We start from the raw sequence: 20,978 nt of genomic DNA, 5'->3' as shown, positions 1-20,978 counted from the left end.
ATTCCGCTCTTGAAAACAGATGTATTTTAATGAGATTTGTTAACTTGAGATTTTGTTGATTTTATTGAATGATAACAGGACCCACCCTACAGCCTATGTGGAGAACATTCAGAAAGTCCCAAGTATGTAAAGAAACAATGACAGTGACCTTGATTCCAGTCAATAACAGTTGCTGTCTACTCCATCTCGTTTTCCTCTTGGTGAACATAACAGGTACAGGATAGGTGAAGACAAGTGCATGTAAAGTGAAGTACAACAGATGGACACACGGGAACAGTGACAGACACGGAGCCGCAGGCCCAGAATGCCACAGCCAGGCCCCTGGCCCAGGCTTCCAGTGGGCTACGTTGTGTGTTTTAGGGTTTGTTTTTAGGGTGTAGCCAGGGCTGTGAGTCCTAGGTAGTGTGTAACCAAGGTCACACACACTGGGATTCTAGGTAGGAACCTGAGGTGCTGAATGGTGCCTGTAAACAAGCATCCACTGATGACCCTGGGGGTAGGGTGCCTTCTGGTTCAGACTGTATGTAAAAAGAGGCTAAATGAACTTTGGAGGCTGGAGCTGAGGCTCGAGCCTCCTCAGCTTGTCTGCTACCCTAACTGCATCTTCATCTTCCTCTACCTGCGGGGACCTGAGTCTGCTTCCTGGTCCAAGTCCCCCCACCACAAATGGCCAGGCAATTACACTACAAATCCAACCTCTATTTTGGCCTCTTCCACCGACTATAACATGAGAATGTTATTTTAAATAATCATACAGTATCCCACCTTTAGAGCTGTGTTTTTCTGGATCTCTCAGATTCCTGGACACGGCATTGATTTTAACTGTAGGATTTAAACAGGCAACAGGTGTGGCTAAGTACCACCAAGTAGCTTTCAGAACATTGTATAATTTTCAGTGAAGAGTTTTATTTATGATCCTCTCTCGGCTTTCATGCTCAGGAAGTCATCTCTGCTAGTTAATTCCTTGGATCAATCAAACGTAGCACAGTTTATTGGAGCAAAGATTTATGAACTCATGAATCAGGATCTTAAGCCTCCAGCCAATGGAGGCAGCTGCTGATCCGACGGTGCTGACAGAGGTGACCCGAAGACAGCGACACCATTGGTGGTGGCCTGGTCACCCAGCCAGCCATGGCTGTCTGGGTTAACTGGCCGCAGGGCCTCCTGCAACCACCAAAGCTTGGCTGCCATGCATGGCCTGGAGGGCAGGTCCCAGTGAAGGGGCCAGTTCTCATCCCCATCCTAGCCCTTCCTGCTTAGAAATTAACCACCTGCTGATACAAAACCTCTTTACCTTAAAAAAACCGTTTGAAACTGCAGTGTCACATGGAGTAAAACCAGTTATACTCATGGCTATGGACAACAGAAAACCCCAAATACCAAACCCAGAGGGAAACCGACGTCTGCGTCACAGAGGGCAACTGAGGTCCCCGTCACGGCTGTGAACCTGGCTTGCTGCCCTCCCCACACCTCAGGCTCCTTCAAGTCCGGTAACTCAGGGGTTCTCACCCTAATGTGAGTGGCAGTCACCTGGGGGTCATGGAAACCAGCTGGCAGGGCGCCTGGCACTGTGGGTCTGAGGACAGTCCAGGAAAGCACTGGGGAGCTGCTCCTGACCGGACGCCTCCCCTTCTCCATCGCACACTCAGTACAATCACTCGGGGATTCGGAGTGCGGTGCGCCCAGCAGACCCATGATAGGCATCACCGCTGAACACGGTTTAGGTCCCCCCAGGATGGCGCCAGGGAGAGTAGCAGCTGGGATCCACTACTCCAGAGAGTGGCACACTGACAATACTGGGGGAGCCACCCTGCAGGTGCCAGGGGAGACATGTGCAGAGACCTGCCACCAGCCTGCCAGCTGTCCTGACACTGACAAAGGCATTTCCTAGGTCTGGGCCCTGGCTCCAGGGCGTCACATGAGCAAGTGATCAAACACTTCCGTTGGCTTTTCCCTGCGAGGTTTGCCAGCGTTGGGTGGTCCATCTCACAGGTGAAGGGATTCTCAGACACCTGGCTCACCAGCGACTCCCTTCTCTTCCCAATCAAGGAGGGACATATGCCCACTGTTGGTATTTAGAAAATACGGGGATCCTCTGCCCGTCTTCCCACCATGGAGTCGCCCCGCATCTCGCTGTCTTTCCTCCCAGTCTTTAAAGGCACCACAGATCTGGGATCCCCTGGGCCTGCCGCGACGTGGGTACCCTCTCCCATGTCACGATCATGGGGCACAAAGCACCGTGAGCTGCCGAGTCACAAGGCCACGATGCTCTCTGCCCACCTCAGCACAACAGCAGAGCCAGCTTGCCAGCGCCCCAGGTGGACGATGGCCCTGGGCTGGGGAAGACTCAGTCAGAACCAAACCAGAGGAGGACGGCCAGGGAGGCGGGAGGCAGGCAAGGGCGAGACTTGGGTGGGGAGGAGGCCAAGTGGGGGGAGCATGGGCAGGTGTTTGCCTCACCTGTGCATCTCCCACAGAGGAGGTTGCGGAGCTTGAGGGAGGACCACCAGGGCCATAGCAAGGTGGTGGGCAAACGGCCTAGACCTGGACCAGGGCTGGGTGGTGACCGCGCACATCACTCTGTGGCAACGACCGGCTTGCATGCAGCTCCCTGACCCCGGGAGCTCTGCAGAACATCGCCTAAGCATATCAGGCACCCTGGACATCCTGTCCCCCTACAGCTAAGCAGCAGGCACCCGGGACATCCTGTCCCCCTCATGCATTCCCACCCCCTGGGCAGTACAGAGGCAGCTCTGTCTGCTGACAGACTGCATGTGTTTCATTTCTCAAAACAGAAACCCGACACCAAACGCTGGTGAGGTGGCTGACTGGGGCCTTGAGAGTGGGAGCCCGGCCCACACTCCCACAGAGTCTCCCTTGCCTGGGCCTCAGGGCATCCCCTGCCTGGGCCCCAGGGCAGCCCCAGCCAGGGCACACACACAGGCCGGCCCAGGCCCACTCCCCTGCCCTGGGAGGGAGAGGAGTTTACCAGGAGCACCAGGCCCTGTGGGCAGCACTGCCTCACCTCCCAGGCTGCTCAGCTTGTCCTGGCCCCGGCTGCGCAGCTGTCCTGGCCAAGGGAGAAGGAAGGCTCCTCGCAGGCTGTGTATGACACGGTGGGGCCTCGCTCCTGGGCCTCTCGGGCCTCCACCATCCCCTCAGACTCATTCTGGGACCTAACTGGGCTCTGGCGTGTGGCTCAGAGGGATGGCAGAGCAGCACTTAGCCACCACCGTGGACCTGCAGCACCAAGCCGAAGGCCAGACCCACCCGAGTGGGCCCCCAGCTCTTCCTTCCCTCCTCTCCGTCATTGCCACACACCAGGACCCAGCCAACTTCAAACAGTTCCCACCTCCCTTCCAAGAGGACCGCTGGCAGAACCAGCAGACATGGAGACCCGACGAGAGGCTAGCGCAAGCACAGAGTCACAGAGGCTCTCGAGCTGGGTGTGGGAACTCGGTGAGCCTCCCCCAGGGGGCTGCATGCCGGATGCTCAGGGCCACATCACGGGGGCCTCTTCCTTGGGAAGCAGCTGTATTTGTAGCCAGTTAAATTCCACCTTCACGGACACCAATTTCCTGCAGAGAGCCGGGAGCTCATAATTTCGGGACTAGCGCTAAGCGATAAATAGTTGTTTTAGCAGATTCCATTTGATTTTATTTTACCCCTGACAGTGAAAGCTAGAATGCTGTAAGGAAAGAGCACAGAACAGATTTAATTAGGAAGATGAGCCTCTGCCTGGGAGAGCCACTCCACAGTGACCCAGAGAACAGCCCTGACCTCAGGCTTCCTCAAAGCCTGGGGCAAACCAAGGTTCAAGGCAGCAACACCAGGTTGAAGAAGCCCAGTTACGGGAGCTGAGCCCTCTCTGGTAGAGTCTCCACAAGGCCCCAATGTTCCTGCCTCCAGGCCCTTCACCCTGGACAGGCAGGGCCTGTGTACCAAAGGACACTGCAGAAATGACAGAGTTAACTTCCAAAGTCAGGACATAAAAGTTGCTGCAGCTTCTGCTTCAGGGGAAGCTGCCAGGTCAGGGGGATGGGTAGGCAGCACTGTGGAGGGGCCCCTGCGGGTACGGGAAGCCTCTGTCAAGAGCTGGCACCCCTTTGCCAGCCATGCCAGCGAGCCAGCTCCAAGTGCATCCTCCAGGAGCAGCCAAACCTTCCAATGGCTGCAGCACCAGCCCATACCTGGACAGCACCCTCTGAGGAGCCCCTGAGCCAGAGCCACCCAGCGACGGCGCCTTCCAGTTCCCGGCCCACAGACTCCACGTGGCACAGTAAATCTTTACGGTTGTCTCTGTCTCTAGACTTTGGTGTGATACATTATTAACGCACCCATAAACCACAGTTATTCCCTTCCAGGTAAGCAACGTGTATCTGTTTCCATGGCAACCTGTCTCTGGCGGGAAGCCTGGTGGAGCCTCCTACGCAGGATGGACCTTTTAGAGCACCAGCTCCTCCTGATCAGCATCCCTGCCTGGGCACCATGGGCACAAAGCTGACCATCTGCTCCTCTCCCTGCACCCCTTACCTTCAGCCACTGTGGCAAAGCAGGCACACACGTGTAGGCGCACACACATGTGCAGATGCACACCCGTGCAGGTGCACACACGTGCAGACATGCACACACACACAGCTTTGGTTTAAACCAGGAAACCCCCCAAGCCCCAGGGGCGTGAACCTCTCCCAGGAAGACTGGGGGCTCAGGATGTTCTGCAAACTGCTTCCTGCCTCTGCGTGGGCAGGCGGCAGGGGAGGCAGGGGAGGCTGAGCACTGAGGACTGAGAGCCACTCCTGCTCCTGCTTGCTGAGCCGTAAGCTCTGAGCCTGTGAGCACAGCGGGAGAGAGCAGCTCTGTGCAGCCTCTCTGGCCTCACTGTCGTGTTCAGAGTGGAATGTCTTCCTCTGCTCTTTCCTATGCCCCATCTTGCCACCCTGGGCCAGGACAAGGGTCTTTGGTAAAATGGATACACAGAGTGTCTGTGAGCATGATAATGTGTCCCAGTCATGCCAGAGGCCATCAGCACAGTGTGAGAGGGACGCTTGCCCTGGGGGCACTCCGTGGAGACCCTGGAAGAAGTGAGCAAGAAGTGAGCCGTGTGAGGGAGAAGGTTAGGGCTCCTTCCTCTCAGTGTGCGGCCAGGACGAGCACTCAGGGCCTTGGAGCATTCTTGTAGATCAGAGTGGCCCTGGGGGTGGCCACGGTAGGAAGCACTGGGGGCGAACAGAGAGGGACGTCAGGAAGGGAAGGTGCCCTTGAGGAGTGGCCCCGCCTGGGCTGGGAGACGGCCAGGGGAGCGAGGTCTCCATCATCTCTCTGTGCTCCCTTCCAGTACTGTCTGTCCTTCCAACTGTCACGGCATAACTGGAGGGCTATGAGAGCAGAGGAATACTCTTGTCACATGGAGTGGGGTCCCAGGGAGATTCCTGACCCCAGTGAGAACCTAACATCAGTGTGCACCAGCGCTGTGCCCCTGCTGCCGCAGGACCTCCCCTGGGACCTGGCCTTGTCTCTGCTTGTCCCCTGCCACATGGCTTCCCTTGGAGAGCTCATCCAGTGGCTCTCAGGAATCCCACCTCTGGGTCTCCAGCGCAGCCTCCTGATGCTCCAGACCCTAAGGGCTGTCCACCCCTCCCACTCTGCATGTCCAATCTAAAATCCTCCTCTGCGAAGGCGTGTCTGTGGCCCTGTTTGTAAGAGTGAGTTGGGAGATTTGTGGCAGCGTCCCCCCTTGGCTCCCCTCAGGCCCCTGTCCATTCTGCCCACAGGGCCTAAATCACCCCATCCTCACTGTACCCCCCTTCTGACACTCAGGGAGCAGGCCTGCAACCGTACCTGCCGTCATCCATGCTTCTCGCCATCTGGCAAGTGGGGTTCCCGAGAGCTTCCTGGTACTTCAAGGAACAAAGCAAGTGCCGCCATTTTGCAAAGCCTCCTCTGTGCCCCCAAGACCATGCCTCCCTGCCTTCTGGAGCTTCTGTTCACTCCACCACCGAGGGCCCCTGTGGGCCATGGGCCAGGCCAAGGGGTTCTGACGTGAAGTCCTGGCTTCAAGGACAGTACAGTCTGGTGGCCACCACACCCATTCACTACTCCCTTGTTTTCTCTCTGAATTGCATTCCTTCCGCCAAACTCCTAAATGGCCAGGACTTGGTCTTGAATGCTTTTTGTAAAACTCACAATGACTGATGAGCCTTCAGGGTTTACAACAAGCTCTTAGTCAATACTTGTTGGTTAAATGCAAGTTGAGTGACAGAATAAAACAAGAGAGACTTGTCACCTGGAACCCTTACTAGGTCACAGAAATAGCCCTGGTGCAGAGGAAAAGTCATATCAAGAAATTAAAGAAACCGTACTGTGTTTGAACAGTGTTTTACGTGCCTAACCAGTAATTCAATTTAACTTGACAATTTATTTGACTCAAATTATTAAAATAATGATTACAAACCATTTCCCAAATTTCACAAAATAATATTTACATTTCAAAATTAGAGAACTAATGTGAAAATCATTTCGTAGAACTCTAATTAGAATGTAGATATGAGGAGTCTCCTAAGCGATTTTACAAGATAGAAATAAGCAAATTGAGAAGCATCAGAGACAAAATTGTCAATGAAACTGTTCTGCCATATTAAGAGTGAGAGTGTGATAGGGTCCAGATGCACAAGGCCACCACGCCAGGCCCTCAGCAAGGACCTCCTGGAACCAGGGTCAAGGACAGAACTGGGTCAGAGATCAAGGTATCTTTTTAAATGTCTCCAGGAAAAAGAATCAGAAGTGGAGGAATCTCCTTTCTCCCCAAGGCAAAAGTCTTGCTATCAAGAGGGGAGATGTCCTACCCCTCTGAACCTCAAATGAGTGGAGTTCCCATTCCTCGATCAGAGGACGCAGCATGGACCTTAACTGAGGCACGTCGCCCGTTCTCAGAAGAGAGCTCGTGTGCTGCACAGAAGCTCAAGAACTCAGACTAAGTCAGTTCCAGACACACATTCCTGTCAAATTTAACCTTTAAAAAAATGTTCTTACCTGCCAGAATATGCTATCTATTGTGTTTCCAAGAAAACCATCACGACCTTCTGAAGACACCAGTTTGGGCCCAAGAATTGTCATGAATTCATCAAAATCCACCTGGCCATCTCCTGAAAGAAAGAGACATGGCTGTAAGTGGAAAAGTGGCTGAACTTGACCTCCCGCACCCAGCAGTAAATACCTCCACCCTCTTCACTTTGGCCTGACCTCAGGAAGTGAACAAGAGCTGGGGGCACTGCTGGAAACTGTCCAACGTCCTTACAACACCCCAGTACCAGGAGAAACCAGCATTGCTGGCATATCTACTACCCACATTCCTAACCCTAGTACAGCCACATGCCCCCGAACATTGCGTTGGTCAGCGAGGCACACACAAGGGATTATCAAGGAAGTGAAAAGTTCCTATCGCCTGGTGACACAGCCATCCTTGCAGTGTCCCAGCCCAATGCACCATCAGCACATCTGTGCAGACGCTGGTGCAGACACACCGTGCACTGCACTGCCGGTCATGCCCATGTCCAGTACAGACTGCTTGACAGCGGTAACAGGTGAGTGCTCTGGTGCGTGTGGGCTGCCCACCCCTTTCCATTACTTGAAAGTGAAGAGCAGGGGGCCGCTTGTGCAGAAGCAGCCTCACACCTCGTGTTCACACCTCCTGCTTGCATCGTTTTTCTCTCGTGATTGGATTAATTTCAAGTTGTTTTTTTGTGTCGTGGCCTTAGAAGCAGCAGGCTGTAATTCACACATGCCCACGCATACACATACACACACACACACACACACACCCTATAGCCTATTGTACAGTAGCTGATAGTTGTTGTTTGGCTCTTTCGTGTCCTGCCAAAGCACTGCGTTAGGCAATGCAGGAATGTTCCAAGGTGAGAGGATGGGATTATGAGAGCTGTAGCCTCGCTGGTGGATAGACTGACACTTGATGGGTTAACAACTGGTGCAGACAACCAGGTGGAACCTGTAGGTGGGTGGGGTGTGGCTGGAGCAGGTGAGTCTCTGGGGCAGTGTCCTCAGAGACAGCATCTCATCCCTGGCTCCTCTCTGTCACTCTGCTTCCCAGCTGCCATGAGCTGAGCTGCTTTCCTCCACCTCACCCCTCCACCATGATGTTCTGCCCACCTAAGGCCCACCTCACCCCTCCACCATGATGTTCTGCCCACCTAAGGCCCACCTCACCCCTCCACCATGATGTTCTGCCCACCTAAGGCCCACCTCACCCCTCCACCATGATGTTCTGCCCACCTAAGGCCCACCTCACCCCTCCACCATGATGTTCTGCCCACCTAAGGCCCAAAGCAATGGAGTTGGAGGACCATGGACCAAACCTTTGAAACTGTGAGCCCAAAAGAAATGTTTCCTCCTCTGAGTTGGTCTTGTCAGGTCTTTTGATCACGGCCATGTGAAGCCGACTAACAAGATAGAAATAAGCAAATTGAGAAGCATTAGTGACAAATTTGTCAATGAAACTGTTCTGTCGTATTAAGAGTGAGAGTTTAATCGGGTCCAGATGCACAAGGCCACCATGTCAGGCTCTCAGCTATACCTTCTAGGTTTGCATAAGTACACTCTACAGGGTACTGATATCTATCTCAGAGTGTATTCCTGGCATTAACCAATGCACAACTGTATTTCCACCAAAAAGCCCACCCAGAACCAGTACCTCCTAGTTAACATGGCCACACCTCACACATGCTCCTCCCCGGACCTCAAGTTCCACAGCTGTACCTGATAGAAGTGTCATCTTCACCTTGTCACCCAACATAAGTTTAACCACCAAGTCTCACCTCTTGACTACCTGTGGCTGCCCCATCTGCCTCATATTCCAATGGCTGGTTCCCTTTCTGACAACCATGGAGAGACAACAAGTCTAAGGGTCAATACCGCGAGTTATGAATGTCACATGACCAGTGGAATGGCCTTCTCCACACACTCTCACCTCAAGCTCTCTTCCATACAGTGCTGAGATCACCTCCCCACAAAGCAAATCCGATCATGCTCTATAAACTTCAGTGGCATCTGTTTTACTTAGTTTTTGTGTCACTGTGACTAAAATTCCCAACAAGAACAACTTAGAGGAGAGAAAGTATATTTGGGGCTCCACAGTTTCAGAGGTCTCAGGCCCACTCCATTGCCCGAGGTAAGGTTAGAATATCATGGCAGAAGGGCCCAGCAGAGGACAGCTGCTCAGTTCATGGTGGGATCAGAAAGCAGAGGGGGGCGGGGAGAAAGGGACACTAGGAAGACACACCTTCCAGGACCCACCCAGTGACCCTCTCTCCTCTGGCCTCACCCCACCTGCCTACAGTTACCACACTGTAAGTCCATTCAAACTAGGATGGATCCACACAGCCCTCATAATCCAGTCATTTCCAAGTCCTGAATTAATACAGGAGCTCCTGGGTACACCTCACATCCAAGCCATAAGAGCATGTTTGCCAATACCCAGAGGCCCCACCATGTTCCCACCTCCCTCCCTCTTCGGCACCCTTTCTTTCCCCCTGGGTGCCCTCCCCCGTCTGGGGAGCACCATCTGTGCTCGAGGACAGAGATGACACGTTGTGTTCTCCTTTTTTTTATTTCTGACCTTTCCTGGTCTTTTGGCAGAGTTGGTCAAACATTCTTCTGCACCTCCTACTAACTACATGCACCTTACATCCCATCCCCTGACCTGCACACCTGTCTCCCACCTGGACTGGGAGTTCTGCAAGGTCAGGGACCGGGTCTGCAGTGTCTCTGTATAGTCCACACTGTACCCAGCACTCGGGATGTACTTGTGCAGTGCAGAGAGGATGTGCTGTCTCTTGCTGGGTTTCCCTTTGCAATTCAGCATTTCTTGGATCCTTCATGGTATGTCTGGTACTACCCAAAAGGTGGAATTAATTGACTTCACAGACAAAACTGAGCTTTCAGGGCACTGTTGGTGCCTTGGTAAATCGTCAGGGTGGCATTCTGCACCCTTGGAACTGCTAGAGAGGGCACCTCCTCCAGGAGCCCATCACAACATTTTCTTGGCCAGCAGAGACAGCCCGGGTGTCTGCACACAGGAGTCTGCCACAATGCAGGCCCATCAGTCAATCCGCTCTCAGAGTGCGTCTGCCTCCGAGGACAGTCATTCAAACCCTATCTCCAAAACCAGGCAGATGTCATCACCGAGATGTCAATAATTCAGAACAAATAGTCCAGAAACAGATCCCAGTGCGGATACAACTTTGGAGTGAATCAGGGAGGCGTGGCAAGTGAGTGGGTAAGGAAAGATTAAGCTACCAAATGGGGCGGGACAGTCGATGAACTACTGTGAGGAAATCAATTTCTCCCTCACACTCAGCAGGAGGCAGGGATCCAGAATTTCACCCTCCCTGGTAAGCATCAGAGCGAAGTCAAGCAGCCAAGAGCGGTCGTCTTGCCATTCAGATGAGCAAATCCTCACTAAACGGAGCCCCACTGGCCACCTGCAGAGGCAGAGAGGGCACCATGTGTCCTGGCCACCTGTTCTGGTTAGCAACAGGCCGTCCTACCCACGGCTGTAAATCGCTGTGCCTCTGAATCTAATAACCGCCCTCCTTAAGGAGGAAGTGAAGATTACCTTGAATGCAGAACAGGACGTTTGTCCAAAGAGTCATCCGTACTTTAAAAAGGGAAGACAGGGAAGGATTGGGCCACTTTCTAGGCATTCGACATCTTCCAGGTGATCCAGGTGACTCCAAGCCTCAGACAGGCACAGTCACATATGGACACCAGCCCTCTGCTCACCCCAAGTCACCTCCATTAGGCACAGCTGGGGTTGGATGGCCAAAGGTCTCTGACCAGAGTGTGCACACTCAACAGAGAACGTAGCAGCCCCGATATGGGCAAAGTGGATTCTTAAGGGGCAAATATTCTTGTATTGCAATGGCCTGTGGCTCTTCGGGGGCCACAGTACACAAGCAGAAATACAGTGTCTCTGTGCCATTACCATTCCCCGTGAGTAGGGCGCCCGGAGAGACACGAGATCTAAAAGCTCTTGTGGGTTGGCTGCTAGGAGGAAGAGCAGGAGGAGAAGGGACTGAGAAGCTCTGGATTGGAAGCTGCCTCAAGCACATGCCGTGGGTCTTCTCTGGATGGCACGTTGGTCTGGGAAATTAGGGGAAAAGGCCTTCAGGAATTTTAATGCGAATGACGACTGCTAAAAGCCACACACTGCCCCAACTGCCACTTGCAGGGTCTCAGCATTCTCCACAGATGGCCCATTCCCACGGGGCCCAGTCCCCACAGAAGACCTGTCTGATAAGGGAGGCCTGCGCAAGCCCAGCGGGTCAGAGGACACCATCCTCACCAAATCCTGTGCTCCCAAAGACAACCTGAGCCTCTCCCAGATCCTAATTGCAAAAAAAAAAAATATTGGGTTAAATTGTTTTATGCACCTGAACAAGAAGGTCACTGCAGAAAACAGGGAACTCACTCCTACCCAGCCTCCTTCTCCCTCCCCAGCTTGCAAATGTCATGATCCACTTAGCAAGAAGTGCAGGGAGCTGCTGCTGAGGACTGCATCTCCTGCTTCCCACTGCTCCCCGAGTCACAGGGATGAACTTGAACTAGGGCAGGAAGCCGCAGGAGGGCCGGGACTGCACAGCGCTCATTAAGACCAGCCAGCTGCAACGTCTTACCAGGAGGTAGAACCATCATAAAACCACTGCAAAATACAAGGAAGGAAAGAATACACGGAAAGGGGGGACAGAAAGGGGCAGCCAGGGCATGTGCGGTGAAGAAAATGCATGTGAGCCTCCGTTCCAATCACCAAGCCCCAGCCACGCCAGCAAAGGGCCGGTGAGCAGGTGACTTCCTGGGGCAACAGAGGGGCAGAAGGCACAGCTCGGCCGGCCTTTACCAGGACAGAACCAGGCCGTGGCTTGATGACCTAGAGGCTCTGAGCTCAGGCAGGACGAGGCAGAGGGATGGGCTTCCAAGGTCATTCTCACAGCTCTGCAGTGAGTCTTCAAAGGAAGGAAAGACACTACCAAGCCATAAAGGGACAAGGAGAGTGGCCTGAGCAAGGACAGGACACCAAGAGGGACAGAGAGGGCCTGGGAGCAGGACCAGGAGTCCTGTGAAGAAGGGAGGAGGAGACAGGCCCAGAGTCAGGGCAGGCTGAGGGCTTGGCCCTCCACAGACAGTGCAAGCGCCCAGGCTCAGTGCCCTGTGTGCCCAAGACCTGATGACCTTGCACGGGCTGGACTGGAAGGACGGAGCTGCCCCAGGAAGGGCAGAGGTAAGACAGTAGGAAGGGAAGGACAGGGCAGAGGAGGGGAGGCAGAGCTCAGCCAGGCAAGAGTGCTGCACGGACAGACCAGACGCGGGGACTGAGAGGACCAGAGGGAAGGCACGGCGTGGCTGCCATGTTGAGTCTGGGATCTTGCAAGACCGTGGGGATGGCTGGGAACCCTGGAGAGGACGGAGGAAGACGCATTCAGGAAGGCTGGTGGTGAGCTGCTGGCAGAATGGGGGGCACCGGGAGTACCCAACAGCTAACGCCAGGTAAGAGGTCTTGGGATCTATGGGAAGGTGTGGAAGGTCTTCAAGACCGACTCTCACGGTGTGCAAAAGCAAGGTACAGAGGTGCGTTACAGTGTGCCACAATCTGGCCAGAAAACAATCAAGGAGAATATCCATATCATTTCTCAAATAAATATTTTAATCAAAATATCTGGAAGCGTGTCCTCCCCCAAACAACTAATAACAGGGGTTTATTCATGGCACAGTCTGGGCAGGAGGGCAAAGGACTAGGGTGCGGAGATTCTCACAGAATTCTTTTGTTTTTTTAAAAATTGTGGTGAGACTGTATGACGTGAAATTGACCATCTGGGCCATTTCAACGTGCAACTTAACAGGGTTAGAGATACCCATAATGCTGTGCTGCACAACGGTGGCTACCTGTGACCTCCAGGACTCTCTCCTGCTGCAAAACATCCAAAGTGATGGCAGAGCTCCTCCCCTCCTCCCAGCCCCCGCCACCACCTCCCCATCTGTGGGAAGCCATTCTGACACGTGACTGGGCGGCTCCCGTTAAGGGTCTGAGGCGTTCTGGCTGTGTCGGAACTTTCCCGGCCCTTTCCTGATGAGAGAACCCGTCCGTGTGGGGGTGTGACTGACCACTGACCCCGGGGGCCCAATCACTGACCCTGACCTTGGAGTGCAGTCCCCCCTCAACCTTCATTGGATGGAATTCTCCCCCGAATCTCTTGTTCCCCAATAAAAAGCTACTCCCAGGCGTGTTCACTCTCTCTCTCTCTCTCTCTTCTGCTAGTCCTGAGTAATCCTTGCTGCCCTGCTGGGCGGTTAGAGGAGGGAACCAGAGAGGGGAGCCGTCTCGGACCTGGCAATAGAAATAAGGTAACTGAGTCTGTGTGTTTTATTTCGATCTCTTCTAGCTAACTTTTATGCCAAGAACCTCATTAATGAAACCACTGCGCTGGCCGCATGGTGGACCCATCGAATCCGATGCTCTCAGTGCCTCCCGGGTGGAATCCGCAACCACTGTCCTTGTGACTGGCTTGTTCACTTAGCATCACACCCACTCTCCATCCTGTTGTAGCCCCCGACAGGAAGAGCCTAGAGATCTGGAATATCACCTGGAGCTATCAATAATACAGCTGTGCCATATGTGGGACCCTCACCACACAGGGACATTTCAGCTGCTCTACAACAAAGGGTAACTGAGATGATGGGTCTGTCATTTTCCTTTCCTTATAGTAACCTTTCTATATTGCAATGGCCTGTGGCTCTTCTGGGGCCACAGTACACAAGCAGAAATACAGTGTCTCTGTGCTATTACCATTTCTACTATCTGTCTGTATCCCATGTTGTCATGTTGTACAGCTTAAGTAAACAAAAAAATAATTATTCTACAAATAAAATAAATACAACATGAAACAGATACTTAAAGAATGTCTTTTCTGCTGGGTGAGGTGGTGAAGCCTGTCATCCCAGCGGCTCTGGAGGCTGAGGCAGGAGGATGGCAAGTTCAAAGCCAGCTTCAAAAAGTGAAGCCCTAAGCAGCTTAGTGAGACCCTGCCTCTAAATAAAGTACAAAACAGGGCTGGGGATGTGGCTCAGTGGTCGAATGCACCTGAGTTCAATCCCCGGTACCCCTCCCTGCAAAAAAAGAATGCCCTTCCTTTCTAGGGTGAATTACAGTTCCTGGTATGTGCAGACCACAGTGGGTCACCCACGGGCACAATCGACCATCGGATCCTGCCCCAGGAAGCTGCAAGCCCCCAGTAACCTGGAGCTCTGAGATCTGATCAGACAGATTCTGCTGTCCTGCGGAGAGACAGCCCGCTGGCACTTTCCCCTCTGCCTTATTCACAGAATCTCCCCTAAATATATTTATATATGTGTGTATCTATGTATATACATATTTTTTATTATTTTGGAAGCACATCATATCACCTGTTTAAATACATTTAAAATGTGAAACAAAGAATGTGGTTGTCTGTGACCCTCTGGGTGACAGAAGGCAGAGGACAGGGGAGGGAGGGCAGGTCCGGGCACAGGCTGCAGGGACACCTAGGCAGCTGGTGTCCCAGGCGAGCAGGGTTCCATGGGGCACAGCAGCTCTCTCTCACAGCTCCCTGTTCAAGGTGCCCCATCCTTGGTCTTCCCTGGGGTGAGCAGGGTGTGGTGTCCTCCCTCCACAGGTGCAATATCACCCCCTCAGTGATCCTCGAGACCGCCCAGAAACGGCTCCTGCCTTGCCCCACACGTCCCTGAGAAGGCAGCTCTCCCAGGCAGCCCTGCCATTCTGCCTGGCTGCAGCCCCCAGCCCACACCGCAGTCACCAGCCACCTCCCAGGAGCTGACAGGAGCACAGGGTTTTTACGTGTATTATAAATAAAGAACAATGAGCTTGGGAAGTGCTTGACTCTTACTCCACGTCAGAGTGGGAAACATCAGTGGCCAAAGCAGAGCAAGGAAATCAACGGGTAGTGACATCACCTCCCTGACTCGTGACTGCCCTCTGTCCCCACCCACTCCAAAGAGGAGCAGGAGCTCATCACCAGAGTTGGCTCCCAGGAAATGTGACAAGTTCATGCTCACAGGCGAAACCATTTCAGGCTGTGCTGCTCACCCCTGCAACAGGAGCATCCAGGGCCCATGTCCTCTTTCTGCGCCCAAGGCAGAAAGAGCCCTGTGTTTCTCTCAAGTCTCCACGTGGAGGAGGGCTGTCGGGGAACGCCACAACCAGGCGTCAAACCCAGCTCCTCCAACAAGGGCAAGGCACTTTCCAGCCTTTACCGAGTAGCTTTGGCTTAAGAGCCGGATCTGGAAGACATCAGGGAGCGAGCACCCTGAGGGCTCCAGTGCCATGGGCCTGGAATAATCCTGACTTCAAGGTGAAGAAGGACGAAGATAATCTCCTTTTGTTCAATTTCCCATTGAAGTATCATGAACCTAGAGACAGACCAACTTCCACAGTCTTCTAAAGGACAAGGATGGCTATGATCCACCAGGACATACCTAGACAGCAGTGTGGTGACCACAGCCCCAGGAAGGGGGATGAAGAAGTAGAGCTGTGGCCACGCAGGCTGCACTCCTGGGCAGCTCCTGCCAGGGAAGGCAGAAGAGCTGTAGCTGCACACAGCACTGCACACCGTCCACCCCAAGCCAGAGACCAGGGTCTGCACACAGCACTGTACACCGTCCACCTAGAGCCAGAGACCGGGGTCTGCACACAGCACTGCACACCATCCACCCCGAGCGAGAGGCTGCACACTAGAAACCCTTCTCATCAGATCGAGAGCTTTGGCAAAAGGAAGGAGGGGAGAAAAGCTTCGTCCCGCAGCACCCTTCTCTGACGGCTTCCTAGAAACCAGACGTGGCTGCCTCACACTTCACCCGACAACTGACCATCCTAAGACCCAGGTGGGAAGAGAAGGCCCCCGGGACACCACACCTGCTGGTGCCTGGCCAGCGCTGGGACCCGCAGTCTCCATGATAAGAAGTGAAAACTGGGGAAAGACAGGGCTTAGTACAACAGAGGATGCACCTGAACACCTGGAGGAAAACCAGCCCCAGAACAGGACTGACCACCAGAGAAAAGAGCTCCAGGGGCGCCCATTGGTGCAAGGTGTGGATGAACACTGCCCTCAGGGAGCTTCCATGTGCTGTGGGCAGAACGGCCACCTATTCCGATTTGTCCTTTTAATTCGTATTTTGGGGGTGGGTGCTGTGAAGCCCAAACCTACCAGCAGCATTTATAGGCTAAATAAATAGATCAAAGGAGGGAGGGTGATGTGGGACGGCAGAGCGGCATCGCTGTGTGTCAGGGAAGCTGAAATCTGCACACGGGACCTGTCACATTGTCACGTGTACACCTCTGCTCGGCACGGCGCTCCACTCTGCTGCTTAGAACGGGGTGGTGGTAAGTGACGCTGTGTGGTGAGCACAGTGACCCTGGGAACACAGGCTGCCTCAGGGAGCAGGCACTGAGGCACTGTCAAATAGCAACACATGAATGACCTGGAGCCTCAACGAGCCCCAACTGCAGAGGAAAGGAAATCAGGGACGAGGACGATGGTGACCAAGGGCACAAACTGGAAGCCTGGATTCCATAAGGAAGGAAAACACAAGCACTTGAGGACACCCACGTACAGTCACAGACACTTAGAGCCAAGAGGGACAGGGTGACGAGTGAAGCCACCACTCACTGTGACGTGCTGCAGGCCAGGCAGGGGCACCACAGCCGATCTGGACTCCAAGCCTTTGCTTTTTCCATTAGGCAGGACTGTGTTCCAAGATGAAAATTTAAACAACACAACTGCAATTACTAGATTATCAGCCCTACGCTGGGTGCTGTCTCAGACCAATATACAGCCTTGGAGTATTCACGAAGCAGTCGTAAATATAAACCATGCTAGATCTCACACACACATGCACACACCCATTAACTGATTCACCAAAGCTGAAATTGGTAGGTCCCATGTTCCCATGCAAACTCCAAGAAAACAGTACCTAATAGCACCCTGAAGCAGAGGGCCCTAGATCACTCCTGAGCCAAAGCCACTCTCCTGGAGAATGCAAGTGTGAAATAATAAATTTAAAGAAAATGACAGTGAGAACATTATATATCTCAATTACATAGGAATTAATTAATCAAAGTTGTCCTCGGGGATAAATTCCAAAGCACTATAAATAATTTCATTACTTCAACAGACTGGGGAAAAAGGGAAAGGAAAAAAACTGAAAAACTTAGAAAAGTTAGGCATTAAAGTAAGAGAGATAATGGGTCAGGGTGAGGCAGGGGAAATGCACACTGGCCTGGTGACCCCCACCACAGAGTGGGGCACTCTGCAAACCATGAAATCCATGAGCGACCGGCAACTCTAGTCCAGAAAGATCCAAGTAAAATCACAGCACGAAAAGTTACACAGCAACAAATATGAGAGAGGAAAAATCATGAAATACGTGGTAAAGCCAAAAGCTAATGCAGTTTTGACACTTTTGTGAAACTAGGGGCTTACTGGGCTCATCAGTATTGATTCAAGAAAAGGTAGAAAGTGGTAGAATTACATTTGAAAACTGGAAAATTTTTTAACTATTCAAAGAGCTTCTTAAATCAAGAAAAACTGCACAAGCTCTTTCATTGAGAAATAGACGCCCCATGTTAAATCAACTGTTCCAGGAGTAAGAAGAACAGGAAAATCAATATAATTTTGATACCAAAATACACAAAAAGAAAACAGCTGACACATCTCACATGCTAAAGCTGTAGCTGGAAAATCTAATTTAAAATACACTAAAAGCAAGACCTACCCGGGCCCAGGGCAGATCAGTGTGGGGCCTGAGTCCAACTTAATATTAAAGAAATTAAGATAACAGTTATCAAATCAATAGACACAATAAAAATGCAGTGATATCTCTCTCCCTCGCCCCCCCCCCCCAATGTTGCAAAAGATCTGGGGAAAGTACACAATTCCTAAAGGATGCTCTTTACATTAGGAAAAGTATGATCTTTCCCTAGCAGGCGAAGAGTCACCACACGGGGAGAGCACAAGTCCAAGGAATCTGGTGGGCACTGGGCACTCGGCTGACGTCCACAGGACCATTTAGAAAATCCGACAGATGAGAGTAAGGGACTGTGAGCAACAGCAGGGGCTCCAACTACTGTCCCTGCCAGCCTGGGGAAGTCCCCTCCAGGGAGCACAGGACCCTGGCAGCCTGGAGACCTTTGCTCTGTGGCTGGTGACTTCCTGCTCCTTGGTGGGGAGCCCAGGATGAGGGAGGGGCTGCTTTGCCTCGGCAGGGAATGCACACTTACTCCAGGTACCCCCCCACCGGGGGACCCCAGCTGCTCTCTCCTGCTCCCCCCTGCTCCCCTGCCTTTGCCCTGAGGCCCTCTGACCTGGCAGAGGAGGAGAGAGCCCTGGGAAGGCAAGGAAAGGACAGCTCCTTAGGATGCAGACACAAGAGGGGATGACCAAACAGCCTCTGGAGCGCTTGACTCCACGGCCTGCAGCAGGAGAGGACCCAGCCAGGAACAGGGCGGGAGCAAAAGGAAAAGGGAAAAACGTGCGCTCTGTCCCTAGCACTGTCATCAGAGTGCTCCCAAGATCTGACCAGTGCAAGGTTTTCAGACCTGCAGGTGTGGGGTCAAAGAGCTGGGGACACAGCCAGCGCAGGAGCCACCACCCAGAACAAACCAGCAGAGATGGGGGGGGTGTGTATGCGGAACAAGCAGAAGGCCTGGCATCTAGAGCCCCCAGATCCAGCCTGCGAGGGACAGGGGTTCTAAAGGAAGAACCAAAGAGCAGATTTATCCTGGCAGCTTATGTTTCTCCAGCACTTTCTGCCTGCAGGTGCCACACCCAGAGTTACGCCCTGGTGAGGGAAGCCACTGGGGACCAGGAGAGACTTGGTTTCTTTGCTCTGGCCAATGTCAGAGATCTGACTCCAGTATCCTGATTTCAGCCACGAAGCCAGTAATCATCAGCTGTGGTGACTAAACAAATAGTAGGAAAAATTTCTTAAGTAAAGAAAAAAATTCTGGGGCTGGGATTGTGGCTCAGCGGTAGAGCACTCACCTAGCACAGGCAGGACCTGGGTTCGATCCTCAGCACCACATAAAAAAAATAAAGGCATTGTGTTGTGTCCATCTACACATAAAATAAAAATTAAAAAAATTCTGATTTATAATCGCAAAGAAGCAACAAAATAAACAAGAATAAGCTAAAATTTGGTCTTTAGAACCCATATGAATAAACCTACACAACTTTAGTGAGATATAAAGAGGACTCTAAAGAAAACAACCCTTCTGTTGTAAAGATATAGATTCTTTCCCAATTAACTGCTACATCTAATGCAATTCCAACAAAAACCATCATGGAATTTCTATTTTGAAGATTTTCCATAATTTTTAAGGTCATTTGGAAGACCAAAGAGGCAAAAGCATGCAATGGAGGGAGGATAGCATCTTCAACAAATGGTGCTGGGAAAACTGGAAATCCATATGCAACAAAATGAAACTGAATCCCCTCCTCTCGCCATGCACAAAAGTTAACTCAAAGTGGATCAAGGAGCTAGATATCAAATCAGAGACTCTGCGTCTGATAGAAGAAAAAGTTGGCTCCGATCTACATATTGTAGGGTCGGGCTCCAAATTCCTTAATAGGACACCCATAGCACAAAAGTTGATAACAAAAATCAACAAATGGGACTTACTTAAACTGAAAAGTTTTCTCTCAGCAAGAGAAACAATAAAAGAGGTAAATAGGGAGCCTACATCATGGGAACAAATTTTTACTCCTCACACTTCAGATAGAGCCCTAATATCCAGAGTATACAAAGAACTCAAAAAATTAAACAATAAGAAAACAAATAACCCAATCAACAAATGGGCCAAAGACCTGAACAGACACTTCTCAGAGGAGGACATACAATCAATCAACAAGTACATGAAAAAATGCTCACCATCTCTAGCAGTCAGAGAAATGCAAATCAAAACCACCCTAAGATACCATCTCACTCCAGTAAGATTGGCAGCCACTATGAAGTCAAACAACAACAAGTGCTGGAGAGGATGTGGGGAAAAGGGTACTCTTGTACATTGCTGGTGGGACTGCAAACTGGTGCGGCCAATCTGGAAATCAGTATGGAGATTCCTGGGAAAGCTGGGAATGGAACCACCATTTGACCCAGCTATTGCCCTTCTTGGACTTTTCCCCGAAGACCTTAAAAGAGCGTACTACAGGGATACTGCTACATCGATGTTCATAGCAGCACAATTCATAATTGCTAGACTGTGGAACCAACCCAGATGCCCTTCAATAGATGAATGGATAAAAAAAATGTGGCATTTATACACCAGGGAGTATTACGCAGCACTAAAAAATGACAAAATCATAGAATTTGCAGGGAAATGGATGGCACTAGAGCAGATTATGCTTAGTGAAGCTAGCCAATCCCTAAAAAACAAATACCAAATGTCTTCTTTGATATAATGAGAGCAACTAAGAACAGAACAGGGAGGAAGAGCAGGAAGAAAAGATTAACATTAAACAGATAGATGAGGTGGGATGGAAAGGGAGAGAAAAGGGAAATTGCAGGGTAATGGAGGGAGACCCTCATTGTTATACAAAATTACATATAAGAGGTTGTGAGGGGAATGGGAAAATAAACAAGGAGAGATATGAATTACAGTGGATGGGGTAGAGAGAGAAGATGGGAGGGGAGGGAGGGGGGATGGTAGAGGATAGGAAAGGTAGCAGAATACAACAGTTACTAATAGGGTATTATGTAAAAATGTGGATGTGTAACCGATGTGATTCTGCAATCTGTATTTGGGGTAAAATTGGGAGTTCATAACCAACTTGAATCTAATGTATGAAATATGATATGTCAAGAGCTTTATGATGTTTTTAACAACCAATTAAAAAAAAAATCAAAAAAAAAAAAGTATCAAG

The 20,978-nt window shown here is 51.6% G+C and overlaps 1 protein-coding gene across 3 annotated transcripts in view; it reads right to left on the bottom strand.

Annotated features, from left to right (window-relative positions):
* The window catches only part of Caln1 (calneuron 1), a 276,336-nt gene that overhangs the window by 117,316 nt on the left and 138,042 nt on the right, over nt 1-20,978 (bottom strand). For all 3 annotated transcript variants that reach the window (XM_071605244.1, XM_071605245.1, XM_027948661.2), the window contains exon 4: nt 7,030-7,142. In XM_071605244.1, coding sequence (XP_071461345.1) covers nt 7,030-7,142 — 113 coding nt within the window. The remainder of the gene's footprint in view (nt 1-7,029; nt 7,143-20,978) is intronic.

This window comes from Marmota flaviventris, chromosome 19, assembly GCF_047511675.1.
Source record: "Marmota flaviventris isolate mMarFla1 chromosome 19, mMarFla1.hap1, whole genome shotgun sequence".
Classification (NCBI taxonomy): domain Eukaryota; kingdom Metazoa; phylum Chordata; class Mammalia; order Rodentia; family Sciuridae; genus Marmota; species Marmota flaviventris.
This window is presented reverse-complemented; position numbering and strand designations above follow the sequence as displayed.